Here is a 23,983-nt window from a genome sequence, read left to right on the forward strand (position 1 = left end):
CCGCGGTTCGAAATTAATGCTCGCGAGTGTGTGTGTGGGAGGAGTTTCTTAAAGCGCCAGCCTCAGTGCGGCCTTTTGTTCCGTGTCCGCAAGGCGGGGTGGGTTCAACTTTCACCGTCTTCTTGTCTATCCTTCAGAACGGCCATGATTTCCCAGTTCTTCATTCTGTCTTCCAAGGGGGATCCGCTCATCTATAAAGACTGTATCCTTTGGACCGGGAGACGGGATAGGGGAGGTGGGTAGAAATCGAAACCAGGCCAGTCTGTGTCGCCTGCTCCTTAACTATCTTTCCATCTGGCTAGTCCGAGGGGATAGTGGTGGTCGTGATGTGGCCGAGCTCTTCTACCGGAAGCTGACGGGACTGCCGGGAGGCGAGTCCCCGGTTGTCATGGTAACTACTGTGGCAGGCGAGCAGGGGCTTAGAACTGTGGAGGTGGGTGGGTGCCTCATCTCTCCCTGTCAAGGGCGGCTTGGTAGGAAGAAGCTTTTTTTTTTTTTTTTTTGGATGTAATGAGCAAAGGCGAGGTTTATTACGGAGATCTATTATGGGGATCTCCGGGCCGACATGTATCCCGCGCAGGAGACAGAGGTGTCGACCAGGAAGAAGCTTTTAAGGAGGAAGGATTCGTTTCTCCAAGTAAGATAGATGAGTACTGACAAGACGCCAGATGCAGAGCCTTGCATCCCCATCTCTAGACTATCAATAACTCAGAGAGGTAGGTGCTACCTTTACACGTTAGGTGGCCAGGTCTTAGGTCTCAGGGATCGCCCAGCGTCACACTTCTACCATCACGATTGGAGACCCCAGGGTGCTATCTTGCAGGCTACATTACTACAATTCTGGTCTTTTGTTAATAATGCCTCTGTCCTCAACTCTGCCTTAGTATCACGATGATCGTCATTTTATTCACATCAGACACAGTGGTCTCTATTTGGTGGCCACAACTTCAGAAAATGTCTCTCCTTTCAGCCTCCTGGAGCTACTTTCCAGGTGAGTGGGGCTGGAACAGGCACATAAGAAGGAGTGTATGAGAGGTTTATTCACACAATCCGCTGTGTTTCCTTAGGTTAGCCACTCTCTTGGGTGACTACTGTGGCTCACTCAATGAGGGGACCATCTCACGGAATGTGGCGCTTGTCTACGAACTCCTGGATGAAGTGCTGGTAAAGCTCAAAAACTTCCCTCTTTTTAAAGTTTATTCATGTTTGCGTGTGTGCATATATGTATTTGCCCACACCACTGCATATGTGTGGAGTTGAGAACAATTTGCTGGAGTCAGGTCTCTTCTACTTGTTGTGGGGTCTATTTAAATCCAACATAAATCCACCATAACTCAAGCACTAGGTCAATGCAGATGACAAAACTGTACTGTAATCGGGCTGCCGTCTGATCAGGGCTGTAGAACAGACCCGGGAACTGAACTACAACCTGAAGAGAAATTGCCTAGCATATTTAAAGGGTGACCCCACAAAGTGAAGGAGAGTGAGGTGAGCTATATCACTGTCCAATCATATGTTGACATAAGGGGTTGAGCAAAGGACCATTCACCAATCAGATTAGGAGTAGTTTTCTTGGGCTTAGTTGATCTTGCCAGCAAGATGGAGAAGTTGTCCTTGAGGTGTCTGAACTCACTGTTCTCTTACAAGCTGTGCCTGAGAAGGCAGGACTCAGACAACTCTGTACGAATTGTCCCTAAGATGTCTGAACTCAGACAACTGTTTACAACAGAAGCTGCTCTGCTACCGGGAAGTCCCCAGACCCCCTAGGGCTTGGGATCTTGAATTTAGTTTCTTTTTATGTAATCATGGAGTATGAGAATTATGTATGGAGTCTGAGAATGAAATGATAGTATTTAGAATAAGTTTCTTTTGCTTGTTCCCAACCAACATACTGTCTAGGTCCCTGGGATTGAAATAAAGTTGACTGGCTTGGTAGCAAGCATCAGCAGAGTCATCTCACAGGATCTCTGTCTGTCTCCATGTGTGTCCTTCTCTTTCCAGTCCTTTGCTGGTCATGGTGGTATATGCCTTTAATATAGCAGCACCCAGAGGCATTCCCAGTCTACATAACGAGGCCAGCCAGGGTTACATAATGAGATCTTGTCTCAAAAAATTACAATAAGGGGTTGGGGATTTAGCTCAGTGGTAGAGCGCTTGTCTAGCAAGCGCAAGGCCCTGGGTTCGGTCCCCAGCTTTGAAAAAAGAAAAGAAAAGAAAATTAGAATAAGCAGCCAGCCATAGTGGCACACTCAGGATGCAGGGGCAGGGGAATGGCCCTCTTGAGTTTAAGGCCAGCCTGATATGTGCACTAAGCTAACTAGATTGCAAGTCTCCTGTGGTTCTCCTGTCTCCATCTCCCGTCTCTGAATGGGAACCCTGGGATGGCAGATGCTTCTTACTATGTTTCGGGGATTGAGCTCCACACACTTGCTCAGCAAGCCTTTACCCACTGAACCATCTCCCTAGCTCCAAGGACTTTGTTCTCGTATCCCGTGCTACGGTGAAGAAATGTCCTCTCTTACTGGGTGTGTGGTTGGGAGGCTACATCCACACTCTTTCCGTCCATAGGATTACGGCTATGTGCAGACTACGTCCACAGACATGCTGAGGAACTTCATCCAAACTGAAGCCGCGGTCAGCAAGCCTTTCAGCCTCTTCGACCTCAGCAGCGTCGGTCTGGTCAGTCGCTGGGAAGGAAGAGGGGCAGGAGGGTCGGCTCTGAGTACAAAGCTGAAGAGTGGTTGCTTTGGGTACTTTACAGTTTGGGGCAGAGACGCAGCAGAACAGAGTGGCCCCAAGCAGTGCAGCCAGCCGCCCTGTCCTGTCCAGTCGTTCTGACCAGGTAAGGGAGGGATCGGTAGGGCCAGATTTGATGATTTTTTTGGCCTACAACCCTGAAGTCGTAAGAATCAGCTTATCTTTCTGCTCCTTTGACATGGCATCCCTTCCTTTACTCCTGGGCCCCCATCCTAGGACTCTTCTTCAACTTTCCGTCCCTTCAGCTGCCTCTTTTGTCTTATGCATGAGTGTGTGTATGTGCAGAGCAAGTTTTTGTGTGGAGGCCAAAGGACCAGGCCTTTGATGTCATCCCGGGGAACGCCATCCACCTCCTTGGAAACATGATCTTTCACTAGCCTGGAGCGCACTGACCAGGTCGGGCTGGCTGGCCCACCAGTGAGTCTCAGGGACCTGCATGTCTTCACGTCCCTAGTGTAGGTCGTAGGTTACCTATAATAACCTGTATTGCCTTGGCATCAGACTCAGATCGTCATATTTATGTGACAAGCACTTTTTTTTTCTGACTGAGCCATCTCTGTAGTTCCTCTTATTTTGCCTTTTTGATATAAGGCTGTCCTTGGGTCCTCCAACCCAGGCTCTCACCTTGTAACCCAGGCTGACTCACGACAGTCCTCCTGCCTCAGCTTCCCAAGCGCTAGATTACAAGCATGTGTCACCATTCCTGACTTTGCCTGTCTATTGAAAGACAGGTTTTTCCAGACTGGGTGTGGTAATTCATGCTTTTCATCCGAGCACTTGAAAGGCAGAGGCAGGTAGATCCCTGTGAGTTCATGGCCAGCCTGGTCTACAAAGCAAGTCCAGGACAGCCAGGGCTCTTTTACACAGAGAAACCCCATCTCAACCCTGTCTCGAAAAAGACAAACCAAAACAAAACATGTTTTCAGCTCCGTAACTCAGATCCTCTCTTTCTTAGAGCCAAAAGAATGAAGTGTTTTTAGATGTGGTCGAAAGGCTGTCTGTTCTGATTGCATCTAATGTAAGTCTGGGTCCCCTGCAGGAGGTGAAGGGCAGTGGTACCTGGGGAAGGCTGAAGCTTAACGTTCTTTCTGCCTCCAGGGCTCCCTGTTGAAGGTGGATGTCCAAGGAGAGATCCGGCTCAAGAGCTTCCTCCCCAGCAGTTCTGGTGAGGGCTGATGTCGGTGTGATGCAGGCTTCCTTGTGATGTGTATGCTGGTGTTTGCTACTCCTTCTCTCATATCCTCTCCTCCCACAGAGATATGCATTGGCTTGACAGAAGAATTCTGTGTTGGAAAGTCAGAACTGAGAGGTAAGGAGAGCATGAGTTTTTCCCTCCAAAAAACTATGGAGAGAAGTTGGAAATGTCTCTTTTGAAACATGGGTCAGAAGAACTGTCTCCTTCTCTTGGCAGGTTATGGGCCAGGGATTCGAGTTGATGAGGTGTCATTCCATAGCTCTGTCAATCTAGATGAGTTTGAATCTCATCGGATCCTCCACCTGCAGCCGCCTCAGGGCGAGGTCAGGTTCAGGGTGTGTTCCCAGTGTATTCCCTCCACCAAGGGGAGGGAGGCAAGACCAATGAAAGACCAAGCTGACCTGTCCCTGTCTGGCCTCAGCTGACTGTGATGAGATACCAGCTCTCTGATGACCTCCCCTCACCACTTCCCTTCCGGCTGTTTCCCTCTGTACAATGGGACCAAGGCTCAGGCCGGTGAGACTATTTCCTGTGTTTTAGAACTAACTACTCCAAGCCATCTGAGGCCTATTCGTGGTAGAGATGATAGGATGTGGGTTGGGGAAAGTATTGGCTAATGTGGTTGGGATGGATCTCTGCCCTTTTCCTTCTTGGGGTACAATTTACCCAGTCTCCTCCCATGGGTGCCCTGGATTAGCAGTCATGGGATGCCAATAGGATATGATGTAATTGTATGCTACCTTTTCCAGGCTCCAGGTTTACCTGAAGTTACGGTGTGACCTGCCCCCAAAGAGGTAAGGGTTGGGGCTGGTCAAGTTGGGTATGGTGGCATATTCCTATAATCCCAGCCCTTGGGAGATAGAAGGTTCAGGAGACCAGGACCAACCTCAAATACATAGGAAGTTGGGAGGCCAGGTTGGGCTTCATACTCAGAAAGCAAAACACAAAAATGAATGTGGGCTAGTCACACTCAGTTCAGCTGTATGGGGCAGAAAACAGGCCCAAGGACCTGATAATTTTTCCTCCAGGCAGGTTCACTAAAGCTTTGTAGTGTGCAGTGTGCAGCTATAAGCCCAGCAGCCTGAAACAGAAGGTTCCCCAGTTGTGAAACCAGTCTGGGCTTCACAGTGAGACGCCCATCTCAAAACACCCAGTCACATCCACCAATTTTAAATTTCATTGAGTCAGAGGTTGTGGTATTTGGGGAAGGAAGGGTTAGAGGCGGGGATGTATCTGTGCTGCACTCTCTTATGGAGGAACAGAGAAGGGGCTGGGGTATAGACCAGTGTGCAGTGTTTGCTTAGCACTGAGCCCTGCCTTTGATCCTCAGCCACGTAAACAATGTGGTTGTGCACACCTGTAACCCTAGGCCTGGAGGAAGCAGAGGCAGGAGAATCAGGTTCAAAGTCATCCTCAGCTGTTTGACTGTCTCAAGAGCAGTACAAACAGAAAGGCCCAGGGTAAGACACTGCCCCCTGGGCTTGACTGTTCTTTCCTCTTTGCAGCCAAGCTCTCAACATTCATCTGCACCTTCCCCTGCCTCGAGGGGTCGTCAGGTCAGCATGCTTGCTGGGAAGACTCCCTGGGGTAGAGCCTCTGCTCTACCAAGGAAGCAGCCACTTAGTTTAGCATATTCCCTGTCCACCATCCAGCCTGTCTCAGGAACTGAGCAGCCCAGATCAGAAGGCAGAGCTGGGAGAAGGAGCCCTTCACTGGGACCTGCCCCGGGTACAAGGAGGTTCTCAACTCTCTGGCCTTTTCCAGGTATGCACTGTTGATCCCCACACACCTTCTCTAGAACCCAGTCCTCCTGCTGTCTCACATCTTCCTTGACTTTCACTTACAGATGGATGTCCCTGGCTTGCAGGGACCTCCCAGCCGTGGGCCGTCCCCCTCAGCACCCCCCTTGGGGCTGGGTCCTGCCAGCCTCTCCTTTGAACTCCCTCGGCACACATGCTCTGGCCTCCAGGTTCGATTCCTCAGACTGTCCTTTAGCGCCTGTGGTAATGCCAACCCTCACAAGTGGGTTCGACATCTAAGCCACAGCAACGCCTACGTAATTCGGATTTGAATCTCCTCAAAGAAGGATATGGACAGCAATGTCAGCAGGCATTTTCTTTCTTGTGACTTTGGATCTGGACAGGAAGGTTCCACAGACTCACCCCTTCTGTTTTGTGACACAGGGAGGCTCACAAAGTTACAAATCCAACTTTTATTCTGAGGAACTTACTGTACAGTATCTAAAAAGAAAGTCACTGGGGAAAACATCTTTCTTCTTCCTCCCTCACACGTTGTTTGTGTGTGTAGGAATCTGCAGAAGAGAGGAGGTCAGCATATGTGACAATATCACAGAGCAGGCTGGGGAGAGCTAGGTCCAGTAGGCTGGGAGCCATTAGCCTTTGGAGTCCCTGGAGCTGGAGGGGGGCTGTCCCCAGTTTCCTGCTTCCCCCCACAGAGGGCACTGCCCCCAAGTGGAGATGGTGAAGAAGATGAAGGTGGGACTGGAGAAGGATGAGAAGGAGGGCCTCCTTTGCCTTCCCCTGTTGGGGGAAGAGAGACCACAATGTATTTCTGAACACTGCCAGGACCAGCAGGGGCTGTGCTTGGGGGTGCAGTGGTAGCAGTGGAGACCAGCTTGACAATGGGCTGCACGCTGGGAACTGTGGTGGTGACAGGAGAGGTAGTGGTAGAGCCTGAACCAGGAGCTGAGGTGCTGAGGGACAGGACCTGAGGGAGAAAGGGGGGCCTTGGGTCAGGTTGTCCTTGCTTCTAGAATCTTCTTCCAGGTACCTGCTGTTGGCCCTTGCCCTCTGCTCCCACCTTCCCTTGTAGTCCCCAGTGAATGCATGGTCAAGATTGCTGCTAGCTCGAGGCCTCCAAGATCCTGATAAGTGGCTCTAGTACGGTATGAGTTTGAGCCTGAAAGGATTAGGTCACAACTTGGAGGTTTCCCCAGGGTGCTCCTCACATCCTGGCTATACATACCTGCTGGGTTGATGAGGCACTGGAAGATGAGGACATTACAATAAACTTCGTTGGAGGAGGAGAAGGCTGAGGAGGGGCAGCAGCTCTTGCAGACACCAGTGTCTGGACAGGCAAGGCAATAGAGCCAGGGACCTTCAATAAGCCAGGGGTACGAGGGCCTGGCTGAGGGGCCTGTGAGAGGGTCAGTGTGGGCCGAGGCTATGAAGAGACACAGGAAGAAAATGTTAACACTGGGGGTAGGAGTGGGGTCCAGTTCCCTGAGACTGCTGTCTGTGGCAAGTCCCTGTATGTTTCCTGTCAGCCTCCTCCCTCACAGCTGACCTGTGTGATGGTGAGTGTGGTCCTGTTGACCTGCTGAGCTTGAAGAGCGGCCTGGGCCCTGGCCTTCACCACATGGGAGCAGAGAAGGGGCCCAAGGGACCCAAATTCTCCCCGGTAGGCATCCTGATTGTCAGGTGGAGGGCGCAGCTTCGCCAATACTGGGGCACAGTGTTTCTGCAGAGGAGGCAGAGTGAGGGCTGGAATCCTTCCGCAAAGGTGAGAGAGGAGCTCATTCACTGCTGCTGTTAGAAGCCACAGTGAAAAGCTATGGTTCTACAGGGAATGCATCAGAGCTGGGTGTGGTGGTTCATGCTTGTAGGTCTAGCATTTGAGCTGAAGCAGGAAGATCAGTGGGTTCTAGGCTAGCCTGAGCAGGTGGCATATCTCAAAAGTGAGGGCCAAGGAGAATACAGCTCATTGGTAGAATGCTGTGCAAGCATGCATGTGGCCCTAGGTCCAATTCCCAGCAGAAAAACAAAAAGAATGGGGGTTGGGGAGGACTGGAGAGGGAGCAGAGGTGTAGAGTGTCCGCTCAGAGGGCAGTTGTTCACTACCCTCTAGGACTCCAGGAGATCTGTCACCTTCCTCTGGCTTCTGTGGGCACCTGTAACCATGGTGCACATTCTTACACATACAAAACAATGTTTTACAAATAAAAAGGAATGATTTCAGTGGATATGGCGGTGCATTCCTGTAATCTCTGCACTCAGAAGAGAGGGAACAGGATTGCCACAAGGTCAGCATGGTGCACAAGTTCTACACTAGTCAAGGCTATACAGCAAGATCACATCTATAGGAGTCAACACATTGAAAATTAAGACTATTTCCTTCCATAAGGATCAACTGATATGAACAGGATTTCCTGTATCTGCTGATGATATATATAGTGATCATTGCCTTGTGTGGCGGGAGCTGTAGGGTGAGACAAGCAGGATGAGGCAGTGCAGTGCAAAAGTTACTGACTACCAAGGCTTTCTGTTTGAGCCTAGCTTTCCATGTGCACAACAGTGCCGGCCTCTCAAGAATAAAAGTAAAATGTGCTTCGTGCTTGCTAAACATTGTAGCCGTGTTTGTGGGAGCTGAGGGCGGGGCTGGGGTGAAGAAGGAGAGGGTATGGTGGGGGTTCGTCACCAGGAGAAGGCTCTGAACATGGTCTGCTCCGATACGGTCGATGTTGCTCAGAACAGGTCCGTCCAAGACACTTCGGATCCGCTCCCCTTCCTGCTGCAGCCTTGGCAGAATTAGGGTCTTAATCACCTGGTGGGAAGGAAGGGGAAAATCCCAGGCTAAAAGGTCACCAAAGGCCCCTCCCACAGCACGTGTAACTGCCCCTCTCCCGGCTCTTCCTAGACTAACATCATGCCCCAGCTCTGCCAGGCCTGCAATGGAGCCATATCGAGTTGTCCATGGAGTCTTCTCATCCACCCAGCTCTGTAGAGGAAAGAAGAAAATCCCAGATGAAAAGGTTTAGAAAAGCTAACAGCTAAACCAGGCCTGGTGGTACATGACTGATCCTGGCACACAGGAGGTAAAGATAGGAAGATCGGAAGTTTAAAACCATCCTCAGGCTGGAGATTGGCTCAGTGGTTAAAAGCACAGACTGCTCTTCCAGAGGTCTTGGGTTCAATTCCTAGCAACCACATGGTGGCTCACAACCATCTGTAATGGGATCTGATGCCCTCTTCTGGTGTGTCTGAAGACAGCTACAGTGTACTCACATAAAAAAGCTATCCTTGGCACATGACACACTGTTTCAAAACAGAGAAGGCTGCCAGGCAGTGGTGACACATGCCTTTAATCCCACCACTCACAGAAGGTAGGTAGGCAGGCAGGCAGGCAGGTGGGTCTCTGAGTTCAAAGCCAAGCCTGGCTTACAGCAGGACTACACAGAGAAACTCTGACTCAAATAAATAAATAAATCTGGAAAAAGGAGGAAAAAACCCTAACTGCAAAAGATTGATACCACCTATTAAACACAAAACCTATGTCTTAAGACATAAAGGTTCAGGCCCCTTAGGGCCAGTCTCCCTGGATCCCGTCTCTGCTCCATGTTCCGGGGATCGTTTCCACTGGGTGAAGCTCTCTTTCACACAGATAGCCCTAAAGGGGTGATTTGCATCATCTGATACATTTTTGGTGCTTACCTTGGTAAAGGTCTTGGTGATTCGGGATTGGATGTTGTTGGTGGTTGTGCTGAAATGCTTACAGATCTGGGCCACTAGACGGGCAGCAAAATCCCGGAGTGCCCAGTGATTGTCCACATCTGGCCGCAGGCACAGCTGTCTGCTCACAATGCAGGTCATTACTGCAGGAATCAGCTCGTGCACCTGAGAGAGAGCAGGCCCTGTCAGCCGGTTCTGATAGCAGACCTCCTGTGGTGAGGCTGGCAGAAGAGCCCTGACCCTAGAAGGGAAAGTAGGCGGCAAGACCACTCACATATTTCTCAAGATACAGTGTGGGGTTGTCCATCAGGGCCTTAACCATTCGCATCAAGTAGATGAGCAAGGCCAGGTTATTCTGAACCACATTCACACGGACCTACGAGAGGGAAAATTGAAGATGGGTGCAGAGAGACCCCTCAGATGAACTTCCCTTGGATCCCCCTCCCTTGGAGCCTCATCATGGGTCTGGCCTTCCCCAGTTCTCTCACCCCCTCTGAGATGAAGGTACTAAACCGTGGTAACATCTGATAGAGTCCAGGATCTGTGGCAATGCTCTGCAGAGCTTCCTGTGGGAGGGGGCAATGGTTAGGTGGGAGCATTTACTGTAGAAAAAAAAAATTACCATTGTTCCGGAAGATTCTTCCTCTGTGTGAAGGGGGGCCAGAGGGCAGGCTTACCGCTCTCTTGGCCTCACAGGATCCCACACAGGCTTCTGTGATCTCCTTGTAGTACAGCTGCTGCTCCACGGACAGCTCATGGATGCTGCGGGGCTTCAGGCGGAAAGGGGCCCCTTCCAGCAAGGGAGGTGCCTTCTTCTCTTTTCCTGTGTGAATCGGGAGAGAGCTCAGTCAGTACAGTGCTTGCCTTAAAACACACAAGGTAGACTGCACACGAGGAGGATTGCTAAGACGATCCGTAGCATATGTCTACAGAAAAGTAAGCTTCGGAAGAGGCTTCGGTACAGGACAAACCCTGGCCACAACTTCCGTAGACTTCTGGGCCTTCCTGGGTTCCTTTGTCCCTGACCTCACCCACTCACTGAGGACCACCTGGCTTTGGGATAAGAGTAGGAAGAGGCCTGGCCAGGATACCAACCTTTGCCATCAGCTGCAGCTGCCCCTTGACCTTTGCCTTTCAAGGGTCCATCTTCTTCTTGGCCTGGCTTTGCTGACTTCAGGGGTTCTGTGGCCTCGGCCTTCTGCTGCTCTTTGGGAGCTGGTGGGAAAGTGGTCATAGCAGGGGTGATAAGGAGGTAGGCGGAGCCCTAGAGGACCAGGGATGGGAAGAGTAAAAGCCATAAGAGAGTAACAGGAGATCTGGGCAAGGAAAAGCTTACCTGGGGGTGGATTCTCTGGTATAGCTGGCTGGCAGCCTTCAATGCTCAGCCAATGAGCTGTAAGGAAGATGTCAAGCAAAGTTCTGGGTATATACACTGGGTGAATGTCCCTTCCTGGTCCCCTTCTTGCCATTCACACACTGGTGTTTCTTCTCTTGTCAAGTTCCTCCCAGTCTCATGCTTCCTTCCCCTCCTCCCTGGGCACCCAGCTCTACCCCGTCTCCACCTTTGAGGCAGACATCCAGAGGCACCCGAGGCAGAGGGGTGTTGATGATATCACTCAGGTCCACTTCCTTCTCTTCATAGAAGTACAGCTCCCGGCCCCCACCAGAGGCAAACCGGAAAGGGATGAACTCCTGAGCATGGAAGCCATATAGTGGCTATACCAGAAGAGACAGAGAAAGGCATGAGAAACAGCTCAAGGGAGGCATGGCCCCACTCTAAAGCCGCCTGTCTTCTTTAAGCCCCTCCAAATCACCTCCACATTCTTTAATTTCAATGCATAGTCAATGTCACTGGTAGTGAGCTTCTGTCGTTTCCCCATGTGCATGAACTTCAAAGCATCCTAGGGGGTGAGAAGGAAAGAGATTTTGCTTTTGTTTTCCGAGACAGGGTCTTCCTCTGTGTAGCCCTGGCTTTCCTGGAACTCACTATGTAAACCAGGCTGGCCTCAAACTCCAAGTGCTGGGATTGAAGGCTTGCCCCGCCAGGGCCCCTCTGAGAAGAGATATGTATCTAAGACCCTGAGGAATATGGCTCACTGAGTAAAGCATGTGCCTAGCAGGCACAGGAGCCTGAGTTCAATCCCAAGCATCACATGACAAGACATGGTGTTAGACCCTCAATCCCAGCAGTGGAGGTGGGCACAAGAGGGTCAGAAGTTCAAGGTTATCCTTAGTTACATAGTAGGTTGAATTGTTAGCACAAAGCAAAGCTGGGCAGAAGGCTTACCTGGGCAATCTCCTTGATGCGGTAGCTGACCTCATCTGTCAGTAGCTGGCAAGTCTCCTCCTGAATCTGAGCAATGCCCATGGATTCTGCCACCACCTTCATAGACTCGGAGGGCAACACGGTATTGCTGAGTTTCAGTTTCTTCTCCTCAGCCATGCTGGAGTTCCAGCTCCTGTCCCTGGAAGGATGTCACCCCAGGGTGGAGAGATGGAGATCCTAAGAGTGGGATGTGGCAAGACAAAAAGGAAAACAGTTCAAAGCCTCCATCTGCGTTCTCTCCTTACTTACAGCTCACCGTCAAAGCAAAGCTACCAAACGGCTTGCTCTGTCTTTTTTCTTTTAGACACAGGGGCTCACTATGGAGCCATAACACTTCTAATTCCAGCCCCCAGCTTCTGCCTTTCAAGTACTAGGATTATAGGCATGTAGTAACATGCCCAGTGACAATTTTTTTGTTTGTTTGCTCTTACTTTTGTGGATAGGTTTCTTTAGCCATGCCCTAAACTATGTAATAAAAGGTAAGTCTTGACTCTGGATTCTTTTGCTACCTTCCTAATTCTAGGATTATAGACGTACCCCGACAGTTTTGTGGTGCTGGGAAATACTTTAAAAACTGAGCTACATCTCCAGACCCAGTTTGTCCCCTACCCTTCTACCCTGAGGCTGTGTAACCCCAGCTGACCTGGAACTTGCTCTATAGACCAGGCTGGTCTCACATTCAGAGATCCACCTGCCTCCGCCTCCTGGATGATGGGATTAAAGGCCTGTTCTCTCTCTGTCTCTCTCTGTCTCTGTCTCTCTCTCTCTCGGGCCTCTTGTAGTCCGGGCTGGTCTCTTACTCCATATGTGCTGAAAATGTCCCTGAACTCCTGGTCCTGCTACTTCCCAAGTGCTGGGACTATAGGCATGTGTCACCACATCCAGCACAACTCATTCTTATCTGGACGCTTGAAACAAATCCATCAAGTAAGGGCTGGAAGATATAGCATGTATATGGACCTGGGGTTGATTCCCAGCATGGTTTTAAAACCTACCAGGCAGTCCAACCAGACCCTTTTTGGCCTATCTGCTGAACTCAGTTGCTGGACAAGGTGTTCCTATTTCTATCTTACTTTTTTTTTTTTTTTTTTTTTGCATTTGTTCCTTAAAACCAAAGTGGTTTTAAGTGTCAAAATATAAAGCAGATAACTATTTCTTTCCTATAATGGTTCCCCTTTTGACATAAAACCCTCCCAAGGCCTTCCCTTCAAGATCTGTCTCTTGTCCAGTTCTGCGGGTCAACCCTTCTGATTTCAGTGGACTGCCTTGAGTTTTATACCAGGTCATGCTTCAGAGTGAGACCCTACATCTGTACACTTGTAACCCCAGCACTCTGGAGGCTAAAGTGCACAGACAGCAAGTTTGAGTCTTGCCTAAGTGGTTTTTCCTTTTCCTTTCTTTTCCTTCATACGTCTGATCACCTATCCCTCCTTTTCCCATTTAACCTGTCACACATCATTCTTCTTGCTGTCCTTTAAATCTGACAGGTATGTAGTGTACTTGGCTTTATAACTTTTGTTGTGTTCTTCCTAAATGTGTTTGGCTGACTACCTTATCTGACCCCATCCACCTCTCTTTAGGGGCAGGTGGCCCCCAGCCCAGACTGGTTTCAAATTCACTATGTAGACAACACTGGTCTTAACTCCTGGTCCTTTGGCCTCCACCTCCCAAGTGCTGGGATTATAAGCACATACCACCATGCCTGGCTTTACTTGTTTGCCAAAATTTCTTCTAATAATAAATGATATATATTATATATATGTATTCTATATAATCACTCTAGATTAAATCTAAGCTTTCCACATGTTAAGCAACCCTTCTACAATTGGGTCTCAGGCTTGTCTGGAACTCATTCTGTGGCCTTGATTTGGAGATCCTCCTGCCTTTTACAGCTGTTTACCGCCAAGCTATTATTTTTCTTGTTTATTATTCTTACCCCACCAGTAGACAGGATTATGTCTGTTATGTCTGCTGACCAATCTGGTGCCTAGATTGACTAGTACCTAGGACATTATTAAATATATGAATTTTAAGTCCTAAAGGTGTAAGTGTTCACTAAATACTTGGTATAACAATTACCAAAATGAAAAAGACACAGACCCAAGCTTGGAGTTTACTCTGTGGTCAAATGGAAAGGAGCTTGCCTGACACTGGACATGAGGTCAACCTCAGGAGTGTTCAGAGCTGAGTGCTGGGGAAAAGGGGTGTGTGTTTGTGTGTGTGTGCCAGGGTGGGGGTTGGGGGTGGAGGCCAAAGACCCTGGTTCTTTCCATCCCAATTTTTCTCAGACTTTTGTTAAATCTTGTCTACAGGAAATACAACTATTCAGCACATACTCTGAACCTGGTGCCAAGTATACAAGAGGCAGTTGGGTCCCAGTCCCCTGCCACTAAGGGTTCATAAAACACTAACACCCTCCGGAATTTCTCAGATCAGTGGAAACGACAGGAAGACTTCTCAGAGGACGGATAACTTGAGCTATATCTGTGCATCATTTTCCTCAGCAGGGAAGTGATTCGAAGATTCCCCGGGCAGCGCTACAGGAGGTTCACAATCTACTACATCTCCCCAACATCCTTCCAGTGCAATCATGCACAGGGTCCCCACTAGCACGGACACACAACCAACCGTCTTCTTCCCAGTCCTCACATGGGCCCTTTCAAAGGGTCTCCTCCCGGGTACACCTCAGACCTTCCCCCGCCAGCCAAGCACCGGGAGCAGTAAAAGCTTCTCACCGCTGCCAAGGCGCCGCTCACCCGGCGCTCGGCGCCATCTTGGCCCCGCCCCCTGGCAGTAGTAGGTCCTGGCAGAAGCCAAGAACTTATCACTGCTCTTCCCTATGTCAAAATAGACCATATCGTTTCACAGTCTGGAATTATTTAAAAATTAAATTCTACGTGTATATGTAAAGATCACATTACTCTATTCTAATTACTTCAATTTGTATCTTCACTACCCAGCTGCCAGGACCTTCAGGAGGCGCCACAAAAGTAAGGCCGGGAAGCCTGGAGCCATTAGGCTCCACCCACTTTCGGGCTAACTTTGGGCATGCGCTGACCGTCCCCTGTAAGTTTTTTTTTTTTTTAAAGGCTTGCTGCCGGCTGCGCCTAAGTTTAAAGGGCCCGCTCCCTTTCAGAAGTTAGTCTGAAGGCAAGAGGTGGTTGTGTGTATGTGTGAACTGCGTTTTGTCATGGGACCTGTGCGGTTGGAAATACTGCTTTTCATCCTGGCAGCGTACGGTGCTTGGACTGGAATGACAAAAGAAGAAGAAGCTGATACAGAACGTTTGCCCAGCAAATGCGAAGGTACAGAAATGGAGCAGTTGCTATTTGCATCTCCTTATCCTAGCTCCTGCCTTTAACTCTAGGCTGAATCAAATGGACTAGGATAGATGGGTCACTCAACTGTCTTGAAAGAGGTTCTGTTGGAGCTTGGTAACACTTGAATGGGAACGAGGGAAGGAGAGCAGTGTTACGGTGGCACTACATTTCCCAGGTGGCATCCAGAAGGAGCTAGGTTTTTCTTGCGGGCTTGGGCTTGAATGGATTGTGGGAATTGTAGTTCACGAACCTGTAACGCTGGCTCTACCGAGCATCTTTCTCAGTGCGTTTCCCTACTTGTTAAAAATCTAGACAACTTGCATGGGTGGGGTGTAAGGTTCATACCTTATAGACGTACTGTGCCCCGCCCTGGCAGAGACGCTCGCAAATTACAGGCCTGATGACCCCCTTCAGGGGTTTAAAGGTGAGTAAGTCCCCAGCTGAAGCTCATAAACAAAAGATGGAGACACCATCATACCACTTAGAAGTTGCCCATCAGTGTGAGACTTTGCAGATGGGTTGCACTGTAGGGATTTTACAACAAGCAGCACAGCCCCTGGCTGCATCAGTAAATGCCCCCCTCCCCACTCCACTCCCAACAGGGAGGAAGCCAGGTCACTGAATAAAATATCCTGTGGCTCCCTGACATTAACTTTTTCTTTGGATTTATTATCGTTTCACTTTACACCCAACAACATTATTGTCATTGTTACCCATGACTTTATTCTAATCTCTCATTTTTTTTTTTTTTTGCATCTGTGTCTTTGGGGGGGGGGGTGGGGGGGACACGTTAAGACAGGGTTTCTCTGTGTAACTCCGGCTGTCCTGGAACTTGATCTGTAGTCCAGACTGGCCTCAAACTCAGAGATCCACCTGCCTCCGCCTCCCGAGTGCAGGGATTAAAGGCCTGTGCCGCCTTGGCATCTCCTGGGACCTCTTAACCTTTCTAAACACAGGCCTAACCTTGGCACTGTTGCTTTTGCACCTCTGTGTTCAGACAAAGACCTTATGGAGGTCAGAGGACAACCTCAGGTGTCATTCCTTCAGAAGAAACATCTACCTTTTGCTTGAGAGAGGTTCTCTTGTTCCCCTGAAAGTTATCCATAGACACCTCCTGTCTCTAGTTCTGATCTCAAAATGCTGGGATAACACATGCCACATCGCCTAACATTGTATAGGTGCTTAGGATCTGAACTCAGGTCCTCAAGTTAAAAGTACTTTACTTACTGAACTGTTTCCCCAGACCCTAAGCCAACTTGGGGTTTGGGGGAGCTGTAAATGTCTTGTATATACACTTAGGCTTTTTCCTCCATTCCTAAGAGTGACTGTACTTCAGACACACCCAACTTCTCAGTCAGTGAGTATCCCTTGTCTTTTTCTTGGCTGTTTTCCCCCGTTCCTTTCTGTGTTTGATAAGCTCCTACTGGACCCAGTTTTACTTTCCTTTGGACTCCCTCCTTGCCTGTCACCCACTGTATTGTAAGTAAGTCCCCAGAGGAAAAGGGAGTGCCCATGGCACAGGTCATATAGCACAGGGTAAGCATTTTGGTTATTTATCCCTGCCTAGTTTGTCATTTCTGTAGGAGACTTTTCTCTTGAGAAACCCAGCCCACCATCAGATATTGGGTTTCTTTTTTTTTTTTTTTTTTTTTCTTTTTTCTTTTTTTCGGAGCTGGGGACTGAACCCAGGGCCTTGTGCTCGCTAGGCAAGCGCTCTACTGCTGAGCTAAATCCCCAACCCTTATCAGATATTGGGAAAGTCAGTGGTGGAAAAGATATGTTTACCCTTATTGAAATTACTGTAGAGTAAGTGACCTCTGGATGAATTCTGCATTTCCTGACGACTGAGTCTCTTTCATTTTAAAAGTACATTTATGTTGTGTGATTGGTGAGTAAGCATGTGACGTTAGTGTAGTGTGTGGTTGTGTATGTGTGCAGATAAACATCTGTATGTGGAAGTCAGAGGACAGTTCAGAGGAGTAGGTCCTCTCCTTCTACCTTGTGGTCCTTCAGCTTCAGCCGCAAGTTTCTTTTTTTTTTAATTAATTAATTTATTTCATGTATATGAGTACACAGTAAGAGGGCATCGGATCCCATTACAGATGGTTGTGAGCCACCATGTGGTAGCTAGGATTTGAACTCAGGACCTCTGGATGAGCAGTCAGTGCTCTTAACCACTGAGCCATCTCTCCAGCCCTAGAAACAAGGTGTTACTTTGTTTCACAGGGTCTCTGTGTGTAGCCTGACTGTCCCACCTCTGCCTCCTGAGTGCTGGGATTAAAGGCATACACCATCACCGGCCAGCCTGAAAACAGGTTTCTGGATTGTAACCCTGAAGCTCTATGGCCATTGCCAGTCCCAAACTATACTGGCAGTATTTCATGGACAAATCATGATGGGTTTTACGCTCTCTATACTTCTTAAGTCCATATGAAAGTAGGTCAATAAATAAAATCAGACTGACACCAGCTTCTTACATAGAGCTCACCATATACCAGACATGACTCTAGGGGTTTCACATATATTAATGCACTTAAATCTTCATCACGGGGGTTGGGGATTTAGCTCAGTGGTAGAGCGCTTGCCTAGCAAGCACAAGGCCCTGGGTTCGGTCCCCAGCTCCGAAAAAAAAAAGAAAAAAAAACCTTCATCACACCCCATTCAGTAAGGGACACGGTCTCATCCCCGTGACGGAGGTGAAGAAGCTAAGGCACAGGAAGTGTCACACGGCTCCCGAGACTGAGGCAGTATTCTCGTTCAGCCATTCTGGCTCCAGCGTGTGTTTATGGGCAGCCTCAGGTCGAGAGCAGAAGGATGCTAGTGTGGTTGCTCATCTCGTACATCTCCCTCGGGTTTCTCTTTACTGCCAGTGTGTAAACTGCTGAGCATGGAGCTACAGGAAGAGTTGAGTCGAACTGGCCGATCCCGAGAAGTGCTGGAGCTGGGTCAGGTGCTAGACACAGGCAAGAGGAAGAGACACGTGCCTTACAGCCTCTCGTGAGTCCTTGTGCTGAGCTACCTCCTAACCAACCCCAGAGGAGCTGCAGGGTTCCTGAAACATCAAGGGGTCTTATTTCTCTCCTTCCCGCAGCGAGACAAGGCTGGAGGAGGCTTTGGAGAATTTGTGTGAGCGGATCCTGGATTACAACGTTCATGCTGAACGAAAGGGCTCACTGAGATACGCCAAGGTCAGACGGTTCCTAGGGAGGGTAGGGAACAACAGTGAGCGTTATAGCCCTGGCTGTCCTGGTGCCCCCTCTGTAGACCAGGCTAGCCTTAAACTCAGAGATCCTGCCTACCTCTGTCTCCCCTCCCAAGTGTTGGGATTAAAGGCATACACAACACAAAGCTCCTTTTTTTCCTCCCCCAATAATTACTTCATGTGTGAGTGTGTCACAACACACTACTGTTGTCAGAGGATAGCTTGTGGGCGTTGGTTCTCTCTTTCTTCAGTGTGGGTCCTGGGGATTGAATTTAGATCATTAGGCTTGGTGCCATCACCTTTCTCCACTGGGATATCTTGCTACTCCCACCTTGGCTTTTTTAGACAAGGTCTCACTGGCTTACTGACTTACCAAGCAGGCTAGGCTGGCTAGTCAGAGAACCCTGGGATCTATTTTGTTTCCTGTTCCCCAGCGTTGCGATTGCAAATTCATGCCGCCGTGCCTGTCTTTTGCTTTTTGAATTTTTGAATTATTTATTTTTATTTTATGTGCATTGATGTTCTGCCTGCATGTATATCTGTGTGAAGGTATCAGGTTCTCTGGGACTGGAGTTACAGGCAGATGTGAGCTGCCATGTGGATGCTGGGAATTGAACCTAAGTCAGTCAGTACTCTCCACCACAGAGCCATCTTTTCAGTGCCTGTTTTGTTTGTTTTGTTTTGTTTTTCAATGTGGATCTGGGGATTGAACTAAGGTCCTCAAGCATTTTTACCAACTAAGCTGTTACCCCCAGCCCAGGACCCTGTTCTCAGAACAGATACTTATATCATCCACGACCCTCAAGGAATATCTGCCAGTCTCCCCAAAATCTGGATTGTCCCCTTATTATGGCTAGACTCTTTCATAGACCACACCACAGAATGGTAGTTGGTAAAGCTGATGTGGTGATGCAGGAAGAGATGAGTGGTGGACTGGACTTACACCAAATTTTTCGTCCCTTAGGGTCAAAGTCAGACCATGGCAACACTGAAAGGCCTGGTACAGAAGGGAGTGAAAGTGGATCTTGGAATCCCTTTGGAACTGTGGGACGAGCCCAGTGTGGAGGTCACGTTCCTCAAGAAACAGGTAGGATGAGATACCACTTTGCCCAGGAAGGTGAGAGGACCTAAATCTCAGGACTCTGAGCAAGGAGAAGACAGAGTTAAGGACTGTGCCATTTATGAAAGCAGGCCCAAAAGCATATCAAGAAGTAACATTGTGCGGCTCATAATATCCACCACTGCATACTAACTGAGACGCCTCCTGTGTCCTGGATTCTGGGCCATACTTCCAGCTACTGCCTTGTTTTACTCTTATGTCACAGGTGCGAATACCAATTCCCACTTCACAGGCAAGAGTCTGAGAGGTACTGAGGGTTTGGGATAGGCTTACAGGCTGAGTCTGTAACCCTAGGTGGTTGGGAATGAGCTTCAGTATAGGACCTTTCTTGACTCTACCTCCTAACTGGGGTTACAGGCATCTCCTCTCTGGGATTACAGAGTAAATATACTAGATAATTAGGTAGTAACCGACACTGGTAAGTGTTAAATAAAGAGAATCACACATCTAGAGAGCCAAGTATAACCTTTTGGCTGCCTGTTCCTCGAAGGGCAGGCACTCAATGGAATGGGGTGATAGGGAGCGAAAGGCAGAGGCCTTCCAGTGCTCCTCAGAGCAGGTACTCCTTCCTGGTCTTCTTTACCAGTGTGAGGCGATGCTGGAGGAGTTTGAAGACGTCGTGGGAGACTGGTACTTTCACCATCAGGAGCAGCCCCTGCAGCATTTTCTCTGCGGACGTCATGTGCTCCCAGCCACTGAAACTGGTAAGTGCAAAAGTCTGGGCTCCTCTCCCAGCTTCCCAGCTATTCCCGGCATTAACACCGAGTGTTTCTTCTCGTTCTACCTAGCTTGTCTCCAGGAAACGTGGACTGGAAAGGAGAAGATCAGTGATGGGCAGGAGGAGACAGAGGAAGAGGAGGAGGAAAAGGAGGAGAATAAAGAGATAACCAAGACTTCAGGCACTCCCAAGCATGACCCAGAAGATCTTTGACCCTTACGTTTGAATCCCAAGGATGGGTCATGGAGAGTTTTCTAAACTCTTGAGCCCTCCCTCCCCCATCCCAGGGTTTTAACTGTCCTTTTTGTATAATCTCAGCCATGATCCTGGGAACGCAGAATGGCAACAGGAGAGGAGGAGAAGTGGGTGAAGCAAAAGCAAATTTTGCCTTCAGAGATGAGATACATACAGCCACTTAATTGACCAGGTGTGTGCTCACCTGCGCCAATTGGTCAGTAGTGGTATGAGCTGTGGGAAATTCACTTTGCTTTTTAAAGGGTCTATTAAACACCCTTTCAAGAGGCCAGAGAGGGGCTAGAATGTAGCTCAGATAGTAGAATGACAATGACAGGATAATAATGGGAGCTGGACCTGATGTGGTGGCACAGCCCTGTAATCTCAGTACTTGAAAAGTGGTGGCAGGATTATCAGAACACTGTCCAGCCGTGTGGCAGTTCAAGACCAACCGGAGCTACACGAGAGACCCTGTCTCAAAGTGAGAAGCCAAAAAGAAACCCTCAAGAACCAATATGCACTGCCAACATGAGGCTGTGTACCACCAATCTGTGAACCAGAACAGAACCCTGAAGAGAGTGAAGCAATACTGGGGTGAGGTGGGGTCGACATATGTAGCCTATTTCCTATTTCACAGGTGCCATATCTTCTATATTGCTATTAAACCTTTTATATGTATATCAGCTGAGTCCCATTTCAAACATGGACACATTATCGACAAGGTGGGGCCAATGGCCTGCTTTCTATTAATAGTTAATTGTGTTCTTATAATTATGCAACGGGGTTGGGGAAACAACTGTACCACTAGGACTTTAAATCCAGAGTGGCATTTACAAGTTTGTAATTCCAGCGTTTTGGAGGTGGGGGCAAGAGGATCAAGAACTCAATGTCTTCTTCAGCTATAAGCAAGTTCAAGACCATCCTGGGCTCCTTGGGCCCCTGTCAGAAAAATAGAAAAAAAAAAAACCAAACAAACCACCACCACCACCACCACCACCAACAACAACAAAAAAAAAAACCCGGAAGTTACTGTAATACACGTGAACTGTACAGGATTAGGATTAACGTTGGGCAACGTGGCTAGTACTTCAGGCTCCGTAGTTTGTACGGAAGCCCATAGAGGTAAAAGTTCTCGCGTTATCTCGCCTTTTGAGTTTTCCCAGAGGGTTTTTTTTTTTTTTAAAAGACTTAAGGACAGCGATAGTTTAGTTTCAAACTAGACAACAGCTAGAATGGAGAAGGAATATATCTATATATATCTCTCCATATATATCTTTAAAATGTGGATGCGTGAAGACCTACAGACTATAAACCTGACCAAAAGAATCTAGGTTGGGCGATACCATCTTCAGCAGGGGTGGTGGTGGAGGGCGATACCACCTTAAGAGCTGGGAGAAGGTGGCAACGAGTTGCTACTAGGAAAGTGACGGGACTCGCGGTAGGATTTCGGAGGGACTGGCAGATGTCCGTGGACGGGTATATGTTCTTCCCTTGCCATGAGCGGTCCAGTGCGCACTGAGCCGCTGCACGGCGAGACCCCTCTGCTGGCGTCCAGCGGTTCCTACTCGGTGGTGGTTCTGCTGCGCGGCTACGCGGAGCCGCGGGAAGTAGGCGACGCGGTGCGTGCAGATGGCACGGTGACTCTCGTCTTGCCTCGGGGCTGGGTCTCGGATACCAGCCGCCGATTGGCCCCATCTGCAGACAGCGGCGCAAAGACTGCCCTGGAGGAGGCAGTGCGTGGCCCCATCCTCGTGGACACTGGGGGTCCCTGGACTCGGGATGCACTGCTGGAAGCCCTGGCTACTCAGGGCGTGGCCCCCGGAGATGTGACTCTGGTGGTGGGCACCCACGGGCACTCGGATCATATTGGGAACCTAGGGCTGTTTCCCCAGGCGGCTCTGTTAGTTTCCCATGACTTCTGCCTTCCCGGGGGTCTCTATCTGCCCCATGGGCTGTGTGAAACGCAGCCCTTAATACTGGGCTCTGGACTGCAGGTGTGGGCCACGCCGGGCCACGGAGGACAGCGGGACGTGAGCGTCGTAGTGGAGGGCACCAGCCTGGGCACCGTGGTGGTGGTTGGCGATGTGTTCGAGCGTCTTGGTGATGAGGACTCCTGGCAGGACCTGAGTGAAGACCCAGTAGCTCAACAGCGGAGCCGGGAGAGGATTCTGAGCGTGGCTGATGTAGTGGTGCCTGGTCACGGAGCTCCCTTTCGAGTGGTCAGGGAAGCAGTGAAAAGTTCGGAGGATTAGATATGTGAAGGCAAGGAGGTTGCTTGATCAGTCAGGAAAGCCCTTCCAACGAGGAACTGGTGTGTCAGTCCAGGAGACACAGAGGACTCAGATCAAGCAGTGTTTGTCATGTGCAGCTTTCCAGGAGGCAGCTTCCAAACAGGTGACATCAGTCACCTTTATCATTGTAACCTAAGAAGGACAAAGGACTGGCTCAGTTCTGCATCCTTTGTGAGCCTCGGTAAAATGCAGGGGAAAAGAAGTTAAAATATTTATTTGGGATGTGTCTGTGTGCCCGTCAGTTCTCTCCATCCTGTGGGTCCCCAGGACCGAGTTCAGGTTGTCAGACTTGGCGGCAGGGAACTTTACCCGCTGAGCCTTCCTGACGTATATACCCTTGTTAAGACCTTCAAAAATAAAAATAGACTGGACGTCATACTGTCCTAATGTAAACGCAAAATGCTGACTGCAAAATCTTTGGGGTTGTAATCAGATGTTGCAAAAGAGGAACACTGTGGCCAACAGCTTGTTTCTAGGATGCACGCTGGCCAGAAGGTTCCAGACATAAGAAATCACCCCTTCCAAGTACTGGATTACAGACTTATAGGCATGTGCTGCCCCACCTGGCTTTCACCTGACTTTAGTTCACTCACTGATTCACGTGGTGGGTAATTATTCAGCATCTGTAATGTCAAGCGCTGATGTAGACCTTGTGATACCACTACAGTGAGAGAATGACAAGTCCCCCCACCGCCTCATCACGTTCCATTCAGGAGACAAGTAACCACAATAGCAGTAGCAATCAGATAATTATAAGTTGTGACATATAATACACACGTGTAGGATGAGGAAAGAGAGCAGGGTGGAGAGAGGCTGCTTGATGTTGAGAGATTACGGAAAGCCTCTGAAAGACGCTGTTTCTTTGTTTATTTTTTTTTACATCCATTTCTTTTGCTGCGTGCGCACACATTTGAGCTATGGCTTGACCGTTCGTGTCAGGACAAGTTGTAAGAGCTGGTTCACCCTTCAATCATTTGGGTTCTGAGGGTACACTCATGTCCTCAGGCTTGGCAGCAAGTACCTTTATCTGCTGAGCCATCTCTCTGGTCCCTAGTTTCTTGTTTTCGTTTTAAATTAGGGTCTTTTGTAGTGGGCTGGCCTTGAACTTGCCATGTGACTGAGGAAGACCTGATTGCCCTTCCTGCCTCGACCTCCCAAGTGCTGGAATTACAGATGAGTACTACCAAGCACAACTCACTCTCTCTCTCTCTCTCTCTCTCTCTCTCTCTCTCTCTCTCTCTCTCTCTCTCTCTCTCTTGTCTCTGTCTTTCTCTCTTTCGAGACCATCTTGTTCTGAGACCACGCTGGCCTAGAATTCACTGTATAACCCCAGATGTCCTCAAAATTCTCAA

The 23,983-nt window shown here is 49.1% G+C and overlaps 4 protein-coding genes across 12 annotated transcripts; 3 read left to right on the forward strand and 1 right to left on the reverse strand.

Moving 5' to 3' along the window:
• The first annotated feature begins 72 nt into the window (after positions 1-72).
• Ap4m1 (adaptor related protein complex 4 subunit mu 1) lies at positions 73-8,314 on the forward strand. Of its 5 annotated transcripts, NM_001413271.2 has the most exon segments (16): positions 73-202; positions 303-391; positions 581-716; positions 885-991; positions 1,068-1,164; positions 2,569-2,679; positions 2,762-2,842; positions 3,713-3,775; positions 3,856-3,922; positions 4,013-4,066; positions 4,169-4,275; positions 4,374-4,468; positions 4,702-4,746; positions 5,458-5,508; positions 5,605-5,716; positions 5,799-6,239. In NM_001413271.2, coding segments are annotated over 11 exon segments (978 nt in total). In that variant the 5' UTR covers positions 73-202; positions 303-391; positions 581-716; positions 885-991; positions 1,068-1,164; positions 2,569-2,601; the 3' UTR covers positions 6,024-6,239.
• On the reverse strand, positions 6,150-14,533 carry Taf6 (TATA-box binding protein associated factor 6). Of its 4 annotated transcripts, none has more exons than XM_087577969.1 (15): positions 14,396-14,533; positions 11,708-11,923; positions 11,235-11,321; positions 10,983-11,136; positions 10,757-10,813; positions 10,516-10,635; positions 10,098-10,243; positions 9,909-9,986; positions 9,695-9,796; positions 9,403-9,585; positions 8,615-8,689; positions 8,390-8,515; positions 7,259-7,432; positions 6,938-7,135; positions 6,150-6,679 (listed from the first exon to the last, which is right to left on the reverse strand). In XM_087577969.1, the coding sequence occupies exons 2-15, from the start codon at positions 11,861-11,863 to the stop codon at positions 6,299-6,301; spliced, it is 2,037 nt and encodes a 678-aa protein (XP_087434095.1). In that variant the 5' UTR covers positions 11,864-11,923; positions 14,396-14,533; the 3' UTR covers positions 6,150-6,298.
• A 299-nt stretch (positions 14,534-14,832) lies between these two features.
• On the forward strand, positions 14,833-21,023 carry Cnpy4 (canopy FGF signaling regulator 4). 2 transcript variants are annotated; one of them, NM_001108852.4, is given in 6 exon segments: positions 14,833-15,051; positions 17,937-18,063; positions 18,158-18,254; positions 19,233-19,355; positions 19,975-20,092; positions 20,177-21,023. In NM_001108852.4, coding segments are annotated over 6 exon segments (744 nt in total). In that variant the 5' UTR covers positions 14,833-14,915; the 3' UTR covers positions 20,320-21,023.
• A 721-nt stretch (positions 21,024-21,744) lies between these two features.
• On the forward strand, positions 21,745-23,007 carry Mblac1 (metallo-beta-lactamase domain containing 1). The gene is given in 1 exon segment (NM_001024996.1): positions 21,745-23,007. A coding segment is annotated over 1 exon segment (756 nt). The 5' UTR covers positions 21,745-21,836; the 3' UTR covers positions 22,593-23,007.
• Positions 23,008-23,983: the final 976 nt, after the last annotated feature.

Source organism: Rattus norvegicus, chromosome 12 (assembly GCF_021556685.1).
Source record: "Rattus norvegicus strain SHRSP/BbbUtx chromosome 12, alternate assembly SHRSP_T2T, whole genome shotgun sequence".
Taxonomy (NCBI): Eukaryota; Metazoa; Chordata; class Mammalia; order Rodentia; family Muridae; genus Rattus; species Rattus norvegicus.

What these genes read in the sequence shown, in the direction of transcription:
- Ap4m1 (XM_087578311.1), top strand. Translation starts at nt 145, where the DNA reads ATGATTTCCCAGTTCTTCATTCTGTCTTCCAAGGGGGATCCGCTCATC. An exon ending in TGGAAAGTCAGAACTGAGAG is followed by an intron (nt 4,067 to 4,168) that starts GTAAGGAGAGCA and finishes TTCTCTTGGCAG; the next exon opens with GTTATGGGCCAGGGATTCGA. An exon ending in AACTCTCTGGCCTTTTCCAG is followed by an intron (nt 5,717 to 5,798) that starts GTATGCACTGTT and finishes TTTCACTTACAG; the next exon opens with ATGGATGTCCCTGGCTTGCA.
- Taf6 (XM_087577969.1), bottom strand. Translation starts at nt 11,863, where the DNA reads ATGGCTGAGGAGAAGAAACTGAAACTCAGCAATACCGTGTTGCCCTCC. An exon ending in ATGTTCAGAGCCTTCTCCTG is followed by an intron (nt 7,433 to 8,389) that starts GTGACGAACCCC and finishes CCTCCTCTGCAG; the next exon opens with AAACACTGTGCCCCAGTATT. An exon ending in GTGCCTCATCAACCCAGCAG is followed by an intron (nt 6,680 to 6,937) that starts GTATGTATAGCC and finishes TTTCTCCCTCAG; the next exon opens with GTCCTGTCCCTCAGCACCTC.